This window comes from Lolium rigidum, chromosome 2 (assembly GCF_022539505.1).
Source record: "Lolium rigidum isolate FL_2022 chromosome 2, APGP_CSIRO_Lrig_0.1, whole genome shotgun sequence".
Lineage (NCBI taxonomy): Eukaryota > Viridiplantae > Streptophyta > Magnoliopsida > Poales > Poaceae > Lolium > Lolium rigidum.
The window spans coordinates 213,934,245-213,944,381 of record NC_061509.1 but is presented as its reverse complement, the minus strand read 5'-3'; the positions used below and the strand labels follow the sequence as shown (position 1 = coordinate 213,944,381).

At 49.4% G+C, this 10,137-nt stretch overlaps 1 protein-coding gene across 1 annotated transcript; it reads left to right on the top strand.

Annotated features, from left to right (window-relative positions):
• The first annotated feature begins 443 nt into the window (after positions 1-443).
• On the top strand, positions 444-2,407 carry LOC124688097 (F-box/LRR-repeat protein At1g06630-like). The gene is made up of 3 exons (XM_047221813.1): positions 444-1,436; positions 1,513-1,665; positions 1,762-2,407. Exons 1-3 carry the CDS (start codon positions 444-446, stop codon positions 2,050-2,052), a joined length of 1,437 nt encoding a protein of 478 aa, XP_047077769.1. The 3' UTR covers positions 2,053-2,407.
• Positions 2,408-10,137: the final 7,730 nt, after the last annotated feature.

Sequence of the window (10,137 nt, the reverse complement as noted above, 5' to 3'; positions counted from 1 at the left end):
AAGGTCGGTTCGTGATCCAGGCGGAAAACCGAACCCAAAACCACGTCCAAACCCGGGGCACGCACGGGGAAAACCCGCACCACACGCCTCCACGTCCCGCACACCCCGCCTTCCCCGGACGCGTCGAGCTCGAACTGGATAGAGCGAAAACCCCCCACGCGGAAACCGAGCCGGAAACCCCACCGGATTTTGGCGATTTCTTCGATCGTCGCGTCCACGGCCACCACGCCACGCCACGCCAGCCGGCCATTCGAATCGCGCTCGCCTCCACGGCACGCCGGCCGTGACGGCGGCCTTGTGCGCCGCCTCACGGCTCGCACCCGCGGACGACACGGCCATTAAAACCACCCTGTAGGCCGCCTCGATCCCACCGTTTACGCCGCCGCCTTCGTTTCCGAGAAAAACCTCTCCCGAATCGCGGCCGGCGGCGGAAGGGCGCCGCCATGCGCACCAAGCACCTGATACCCAACCACGCGGCGGGGCTCACCTACGCGAACGCCCACGCCGGCGCCCGCGAGGACTACCACCACGCCGCCGATCGCGCCGCCGCCGACCCGTTCGAGGGGTTCCCGGACGCGGTGCTGGGGCTGATCGTCTCCAAGCTGCCGTTCCGCTCCGCCATCTCCGCCTCCTCCATCTCCCGCCGGTGGCGCGGCGCGCTGGCCGCGGCACCATCGCTGGACCTCGACTTCCCCGCGGCCTTCCCGGCCGCACCGCGCCGCCGAACAGCCTTCGCCGCCGCCGCCACCGCCGCGCTCGCACCCCCACCCCCACACCACCACCCGCTCCGCCGCCTCCGCCTCGCGCTCGACGGCTTCTTCGACCAGCTCTTCGCCGCCTCCGCCGCCGCCCACCTCGCCGCCTGGCTCGCCGCCGCCGCGGCCCGCGGCGTCAGCCACCTAGACCTCCACCTCCCGCGCTCCCGCCTCGCCGTGCTCCCGCCCTCCCTCCTCGCCTGCGCGGGCCTCACGTCCCTCACCCTCCGCCTCGACCGCTACGCCCTCCCGCTCCCTCCCCTCGGCCGTCTAACCCGCCTCTCCCGCCTCCGCCTCGCCTCCGTCCACCTCCCTGGCCGCGACGACTTCTTCCACGACCTCTTCTCGCAATGCACGCTGCTCGCCTCCCTGACCCTCGAGCAATGCCACATCGGCGCGCTCCGGCTGGCGGGCGCGCCGCGGCTTCGCTCGCTCGACATCGCCAACTGCTCCTGGGACCAGCAGTCGTGTGTCGGCATTGCTGAGATGCCCTCATTGCGTACTCTCCGCTACTCGGGTGCGATGGCAAGCAGGCACATCGTTACTGACGCTTATTCTCTCGACGAAGTCGTTCTGGCCACCGAGAAGCCACAGGTTAAGCTCCAGGGGCCTAATCTCAGAGAGCTCCTCCCCTTGGTCGGAAACGCGCGGAGCCTAGTGCTCTCGCCATGGTGCATTGAGGTATATCACTTCATCTTCTGAAGAAATATACTGTATGTTTCAGGAGTCTAATTTTTGGGCTGTGAATAACTTGAAGCAATTTGCACGACCTGGGGATTGGTCGAAGGTGCGGCTGGACAAGGTGACACGGTTGGCGTGCATAATAGAGAGGAGGGAAGAAGGTGCTTTATCCATTGCTCCACTCCTTACGAGCTGCCCCAACGTAAAAGAGCTTTCTGTGTCTGTCGTGGTGAGATGTACATCCTTCACTTCTTTCACTGCTCTGGTAACTCTGCTGCAATACAATGATCTCTAATGCCAATGATGTGATTGCTTGTTGTCGCAGCCATCGCAGTCCAAGCAGAGACGGTGCAGCGGCGATGAGGTTCAGTATGATGTTGTATGTGGCAGAGGGGTGACTGTGAGGAATCTCAGGGCAATTAGGATGGAGTACATCGATGAGAGCAAGAGTGGACTGGAGCTGGTTAAGCTTCTGCTCAAGAACGCGCAGGTGCTGGAGACGATGACAATTGTGCCTTCCATGGATGGCCTCGAGCAGGCAATGTTCAGGCGCAGGGTGTTGAAGTTCAGGAAAGCTTCCAGGAATGCCAGCATCCAGTTTTGTGCCAGCGCGTGATGATTCGATTGTGTGTTGATCGGTGAAAGCCCGATGATGCAGTCCTTAAAGGAAGATGTGGCTTTGGCTGTCATCAGTGAGGCTCCTCCGGTCCTGTCCTGAACTTCGTATGGAGCTGCTGATTGTCATCTTAATTCATCGCTGAGCTACATTTAGCTTGAGTCCCCTATTAAGTTCGAAAAATTCCTGATTCTTTCATGAACCAAACCATCTTTCACATTAGTAGAACTTTATGTTTGTAGGATACACATAGAAAGTTCTATGAGCTAAATTGCGTGTAAAGTTAAATACGAAGGAACATGTACTGCTACTAGCCAATTATACAAACTCTATGGATATTTTGGCTATGTTTGACCTAGATGAGCATTATGTAATTGTCTTATTATTGGGACCATGTAATCCAATAAAAATGTTCAGTAGATAGCTCTGAGAGCCACCGATGTGGCGATGTATACAAACTTGCAAGGTTTTGTAAGATGCTCCATACCACGTCCAACCAGCGGTATGTTCTGTACCAACGTGGGGGCCTTTAGTAACGTAGATGTTTCGCAAAGTTAATTTGTACTAAGCCAATTATTCATATGTACTTGGGTGTTGAAAGACATTCAGTAGTGATAAGAGAACTTCGGATTGAGCTTTGATGACATTAGCTGGTGTCCCCAAAACTATATCAGCTCGAGAAATGTCGGTCTGCTGGTTGTGAAATATGTCAGACTTGATACCGGAATTGATTTCTTGTATATTTTCACCTTTTCCTGCTACGTGATATGGTTGTTCAGTGTTCATGAAAAGGCCATGTGAGAATCGTCCCGAACCGATTTGCATCACTGACATCTCTGGCTCTCTGCAGACTTATAACTCTTCCTACCTACACTGTCTTGAATTATCTGTAATACTGAAACCAGTGGCAACAGATGTCATAGGTGCTTGAGGGGTGATTGTGAGGAATCTCAGGGCAGTTAGGACCGAGTACACGATGAGAGAAGAGTGGATTGGAGCTAGTTAAGCTTCTGCTCAAGAATGTGAAGGTGTTGGAGACGATGACAATTGTGCCTTCAATGGATGGCCTTGAGCAGGCCAAGTTCAGGCGCAGGGTGTTGAAGTTCAGGAAAGCTTCCAGGAATTCCAGTATCCAGTTTTGTGCCAGTGCATGATGATCCGATTTTGTGTTAATCGGTTGTCTGATGATGCAGTCCCTGAAGGAAGAAGTGGCTTGCCTGTCATCAGTGAGGCTTATCCAGTCCTGTTCTGGGTTCTAACTTGTTAAAGGAGCTGCTGATTGTCATTTTAATTCATCGCCAAGCTACATTTAGCTTGAGTTACCTATCAAATTTGAAAACTTCCTGATTCTGCAGTGAACCAAACCACCTTTCAAATAAAGAGAGACTTTATATTTTTGTAGGATATACATACCAGGTTCTGTAAGTTAAATTGCCTGAAAAGATAAATTCAAGAAGCATGTACTACTATTGGCCAGTTATACAAGCTCTATGGATCTGTTTGGCCTAGATGAGTGTAATATAATGGTCTATTATTTTGCTTGTATTTCTCTAATTTTTGGGACCATGCATGTGATCCAATAAAACTGTTTAGGAGATGGCTCTGAGAGCACCTGTGTACACTAAACTTGCAAGGTTTTGTAAAATGCTCCATACCATCTCCAAGCAGCAGCATGCTCCGTTCCAACATGGTGTCTTCAGTAACCTAGATGTTTTGCAAAGTTAGAGTTTATTCACATGTACTAAGCGACTAGGCAATCTTCATATGTACTTAAGTTTTGAAAGCCATTCAGAGACGATAATAGCACTTCCGGTTGAGCTTTAATGACATTAGCTGGTGTCCTAAAACTATGTCAGCTCCAGAAAATGTCGGTCCAACTATAAATGGCTGCTAGTGATATCCGCAAACTTGATACCTGAATTCATTTCTTATACTTCCTCCGTCCTAAATTAAAGTCACTTAATTTAGGACGGAGGGAGTACTATATATATTTTACCTTTGCATGTTAGGACATGATATGATTTTACAGTGTTCATGATACGGCCATAATGACCATGTGAGAATTGTCCCGAACCTATTTGAACCTCTGATATCTGGGCAAACTTAGAACTCTTCCTTACCTACACCCTGTCTCAAACCATCGGCAACAACACTGTTCCTGCAGAAGAGATTGTCATATGCAAAAGGGAAACCGAGAAGAGTAGCAGCAAGTAGTAACTGTATAAAATGGATATGGATCTTGCGAAGTAGTACTCTGTTTCTTGACTCTGAGTTGAGTTATATTTTGGGTTCAGCCTGTCAACTCTAGTCCTGTTTTGGTGCGAGAATGTTCTGTACTTCTGCCTGTAGTACCTTGATTACAAAATCTCCTCAAAAGTTCGGTGAAAGCTACTCGGTCACAAAACCTTGATCTGTCAAAACAGGTGAAAGCTACTCCGTCACAAAACCTTGATCTGTCAAAACAAATCTTATGCATCTTAAGATCTAATGGTTAGTCATGATATGTCTCCGCTCTGCGATGCAAGTGGTCCTGCAAAGCAACATGTAAGAGCATTCCAACCGAGCCTCTATTTATCGGAACCGAATAAACTGAGTTCAGTCTCCCGAAAAAGGAATTGCGAGCGCATTTAGGCACGGCGCAGAACAGAAACCGAAAACGCAAACCAAACTTGCGAAAATCAAACGTCGCAGGAAATCAATACTCGCGATTGCAGTCGATTTCATCCGATCAAGCTTAATTCGTTCATAATTTACAATAATAGTGGCAAAATACATCCGCATTGGACCTACACTACGTACTACGGACCTAATTAGACTAGAAATTTAGGTACGCGGAGACTATACTGTCACCGGGGCGTCGGCGGAGGGTTTTATGGTCGCCGGCGGTTGCTAGGCGACGACGAGCGCCGCCACCTCGATGGCCACCGCCTCGGAGGTGCTCCCGCTGAGGAGAGGCGGTCCGTCGGCGTCGTCATCATCGTCGCCGCGCAGGAGCAACGGCGGCAGCGGCGGGCTGCACGCGCTGGCAGCGGGGGGCGCCTCTGCTTCCCCCTCCGCAGCCGTACCCGCCTCCGCGCGCGCTTGAAGGCGCGGCATTAGCTCCGGCCACTTGCGGCCGGCACACTTCCATGCGCCGTTGGAGCGCGACCGCCTGGCGCGCTCCGGCTCCGCCCGTACGCCCGACGGACGCCGACTTGACCTTCCGCCGCCGGATCGGCCACTCCCCCCTACCCACGCGTCTTGCACTCGTCATTTCGGACGGCGGAGTGGTGGCCTAGCGGCAGAGCGGCGTCAGAGGGCCCGGGATTGCTCGTCGGAGCGGATGCAGGCTGCGGCGGCGGGAGAGGAGCGGCGGGAGGGGAGTAGGGTTTCCGAACCGAACTCCCCTCCGCGAACCCTTTTAATAGGGGCCGTGTGGGGAGTTTCTCGGGCCTCTAAACTTCCGATTCGGACCGACCCATGTTTCGGGCTCTGATCGACGCGCGTTTCGGCCCGAACCCGTAAATCCGCTGGAAAACTGTGGTGGCCCTGCATACCACTGCATGTTGTAGTATGCCAGTCGTTGATATAACATTCACGAAGTACCATTCCGCAAATATTACATCCCTCAGAGTAGTACAACAAAATATAGCAGGTCCATAACTCATTCATTTATTATTACAAGCATAAAACACATATTGTCTCCGAGCTCCTCTTGGGTCCTAAGAGGGATACTCCTGGGTTCGAGGCGAACCCAACTTAACTTACAATATAGAAGTTTCACTAGGTTATACATTTATTACCTCGAGCAGCTAAATACTAAGAGTTCACACTGCTCGGCTACTACTACTACTCGGTGCTTCTAGGTTTGATCTCCTCCGGAAGCCTCCCCGGTTCCGTAGACTATGAGGTAGTCTACGCCTTCAATACCTCCAGAGAGGTCTGGTTCTTCATAGCCGATGATCTCGGCTCCTTCATGGTTGTCGTAGTCCTCCTCCAGACGATTCGGACAATCTAAGCAAGGGATTTAAGAGTGGGATGAGTACGAGCGTACTCAACAAGTTCATTATAGATAAGAGGTGTTTAATGCACTAGCTACGATATTAGACCAGAAAGTCTAGTATCAATGCAGGTTTTGATAAACATTTCTTCAAGAGATTGCTTTTATTTTAAAGAGCTATGTCCGTCAGCCTTCACCGGTTTACTAGAACTTCATGGAGCTCCTTTCCGGCCGCGTTCGTAGTTCCATATCCCGGAACAGGGAGTGACAGGTCACGGTTCTTTACACTCTGCAGAGGTGTGTTGCTTTACCCATAAGAGATCTTAATCTTGGTGCCAACCGGGAAGCTTTCCCATTCACACTTCCTATGGTGTGAGGCCCGGTATAAGGTCTAGCCAATCATGTTCCTCCGCTACCTCGAACACCCACCCTTTGTTGCATGCCCCGACCCTGGGTCCACGCCGGTCCCATTATTCCCAATCACGGGTGGACCCCGACCACGACAACAGTTTGGGACTCATTAACCAAACTCCTTCGCCGGTAGCTGCAACCCATCATAGACCGCAATACCGTGGGGACTTAAGGCTTCCCCAGCCAACCGCTTGTTCTTCGAGCGACAAGTGTCTACGGACTATGCCGTGGGGACTTAAGGCTTCCCCAGCCAACCGCTTGCCCTGACGGATACAAGTGTCTACGGTAAAGCGCATCCGTTGATGAACGAGAGGTGGAAACACTTTTGACTACTCCGTCCCACTCCGGATCTTATGGTTAACACGGGTATTACGGCACAAGAATCACTGGACGACATTTGTTGTTTAATCCTAGATGGATATAAACCCTTGCAATGGAACCTCCACCATATCCACACAATCCATGGTTCCACTGCCAACCACATAGTCATATTCATAGTTATGAAAACAGTGGTTTTGGTTTTTATGCAATAGTGATAATCATAGTACTTTGCAAGTAATTTGATAAAGATACTCAAATGACATGAGCAAGTGATGAACTTGCCTGAACACTGCAAAGTTTTGTAGTTGGATGGTGTGGACTGACCCTTGTCCTCTGGTTCTAAAAAATAGCATCATTGTACGATAAGGGCAATGGTTAAAGAAGCAATTATGCATGGTTCCAGTTTTAGGGTTTGTTCCCCCCTTCCGATGATATTATTATTTCATGTAAGAGGTTAATACTAAGATTGATTTGGAGATACTCTATCTAGGTAATATACAACCTTGAAATATTGTCAAGGTGTTTTTAAAATCCAAAGACATTTATGGACTTATTTTCATTATTGAAAATAATATGTGTGATTTAAATGATTATTTAAATCATCAAATTAAGACTTATTCTTATTTGTCTTCAAAAATTCTATTTCATATTTTATTATGATAGAGTTTTTTATACTGAGTGGTTTTCATATTTTTAATTATTTTTTTAGAGGTATTATACATTTATTATGTATTTTCAAAGATTCAGCATTTTAAGGAATTATGAAATGGCACATTTGCCCCTGGGCCCACATGTCAGTGCGACCCAGCGGGTTGGGTTAGACCAGCTCGGGTCCAACCGACCCGAGCGGTCGCTCACTCACTCCCCACCTCGCGCCGCCTCGACGAAACCCTAATCCCCTTTCTCTCTGGCGACCTGCGTCGCCCTCGCCGTCGCCGGTTGATTTCGGCGGTCTCCGGCCGCCATGGCCCTCGCCATGGGGCGCAATCGAACCGCCATGTGACGGCGATCCTTTCCATCCGCGTCGATCTGGAGCAGACGCTGCTCCCGCTCGTCCTCGACCCCCTTCGCCATGGCTAGGGTTACGGGATCCGCGTGATCTCGCTGCTCCCCGAGCTCCTGGCGTGATGGCGCCGCCGTGGCTGCGCTGCCGTGGTGTGGGTGGTGCTGTGGCGCCGCCATGGCTTGGCTTGGCCTGGCGCCGCCGTGGCCGCCATGGTTGTGTCTGCCTGCTCGACCCCGGGTACGTTCGCCACCTTTCCCTCTCTCTCTTGTGCCTGTTCTTCTTCCTCCTCCCTTAGCTCTGGTCACGGCTTCTCCTCCTCGTGGAGAGGCCTGCCGTGCTCATGCTCTGCTGCTGTGCCTTGCTTGCCTGTTCATGAGCTGCTGCTGTATCTGATGATCTTGGCCATTGCTGCCAGGACCATGCCAAGCTTATGTTACTGCTGTGTGCAGCCCTGCCATGCCTCTGTGCAAGGATTTCTAGTTTTAGTGCTGGCTATGATTGCATTCCTTGTCTAGCTCTATCTCTGTGCCTCTGTTCTTGTTAATAAGCTTGCCAGATATCAAGTGTATTCATGTATGCTGCTCTGGCTTGAGTTCTGTGTGTATTACTTGCAAATTTGCAAGTGCCAGAGCAATGGTGTGCTGTTCCTTGTGCTCAAATTCATGAGCATGCTCAATTGAGCATTGATGTTGGCTTAACTGTATGATTCAGTGAATAGTGATATGTGCTTTATTTGTTTAGCAAGATCCAGTGGTTCATCAAGCCTTTGATGTGCTTCTGGATACAATCATAAGGTTATTAATTGATTATCTGTGAAGCATCTTTTGCTTAATTGTGGCTGTTAACTCATACAAGTACTGTGTGATGCTAGTAATTGATTCTAGCATGCTTTGGTAGGCTCTAGCAAGCTCTGGTGATCAATTGATCACCACTTGCTTGTTGCTTGCATGCTTGTTCATTGCCTGTGTTTATCTGCAAAGATCCATTGGATCATCTGCAAGACATGGTGCATGGTGTACCTCTCTGTTTCATTTATCTATATAGTTTTGATTGTTTAAATAGATAAATGAGGTGAACTGCCTTGCAGTGATGATCATATGAGTTGATTTAGTAGAGCTAGAGGAATGCCAATAAGATATTGGGAACCCTAGCTTCATTTGAACCCTTCTGGGTAATGATATATGTGCTTAGCTTATCTGTGGGATTTGTTATAGTGGTTGAGGTGGCCCTGACAGAAATTCTTTGCTGTTAGGGTAGCTCCCACCTATATTGGCTTTCTGTGGGGAATAGATGCTCACTGGCTAATCCCTTGATGGATTCCCAGTGGACTTTGGTGTTGACAAATTTGGATAGACACAGAGTGTCTATCTGTCTGATGGCATCAGTAGCTATAGGTGCTAAGTATGTGGCTAGGCTAGCTGTGTCTTCATCTCTTGCTGGATTTCTACAGTTATGCATTAATTTTCATAGCTGCTGTTCCCATAAGATGATTTCCTAATGGCCTTTACTAACTTTGCTTGCACCATATGGCTTAGTAGCCAGATGATGACACAAAATAGGGTATCTACCCACTTTGCTTTCTGTGACTTATGCAGAAGATGGATGTGTATGAGCAAAACCCTGCTTGCTCATGATTTGTGGTATACCTCTCTCCAGCTCCTAGTAATTGGTTGTTGGTGTAGAGGATAGCTTCTGTTTGGGTTGATTTACTCCAGTGATGAACTGGTGCTTGTCCTGCTCCTCCTGGTGAGCTTGTGAAGCTTGATTTGAATCTGTGGGGATTTAGACAGGTTGAACAGCTCTAGTCTGTTCTTCCTGTTCTTGCTGTTCTTGGTGTTCTTACCCTTTGGAGATTCTGCCGATGAGCTGCTAGGGTTTCAGGCTGTGAAAAGGTTTTATATGAACCCTGGTTGGCTCCTCTGGTCGACAGCTTGCCTGGCACCAATTTGGTGACTCCTCACGGTGCTGTGTATGTGTGCTTGCATGCACACGGCCTTGTGAGCAGGCTGTGTGTGTGTGTAGCTTGGTGCTTGTGCACTTGGGCTTGGGACTTGGTGGATCAGCTCGGCGGACTTGTTCATATCCATTCCGGATTCATTATTTTTGCTAATCTGCCAAGTGGCATTGCCACTTGGCTTAATGCTCTTCTTGTTTTGCTTGTGTGCAGGGATCAAGAAGTTGATCAGGATGAACATGAAGATCATCAAGTCCAAGATCAGATGATATTCACGTTGTAGTATTTAGGACAGAATCAAACTTGTACTTTTCTTTTATTTTCATTTTCTATTTTTCCCAATTTGTGTAATGTGTTGTAATAATTCATATTACTATTCTCGATATTGTAAATGACATTGTATTATGTGTGATA

Bases quoted from the DNA above. Each gene is read 5' to 3' on its own strand.
- LOC124688097 (XM_047221813.1), top strand. From the start codon at position 444: ATGCGCACCAAGCACCTGATACCCAACCACGCGGCGGGGCTCACCTAC. The intron at 1,437-1,512 runs GTATATCACTTC...AATAACTTGAAG, and splicing joins TCTCGCCATGGTGCATTGAG to CAATTTGCACGACCTGGGGA. The intron at 1,666-1,761 runs GTGAGATGTACA...TTGTTGTCGCAG, and splicing joins AGCTTTCTGTGTCTGTCGTG to CCATCGCAGTCCAAGCAGAG.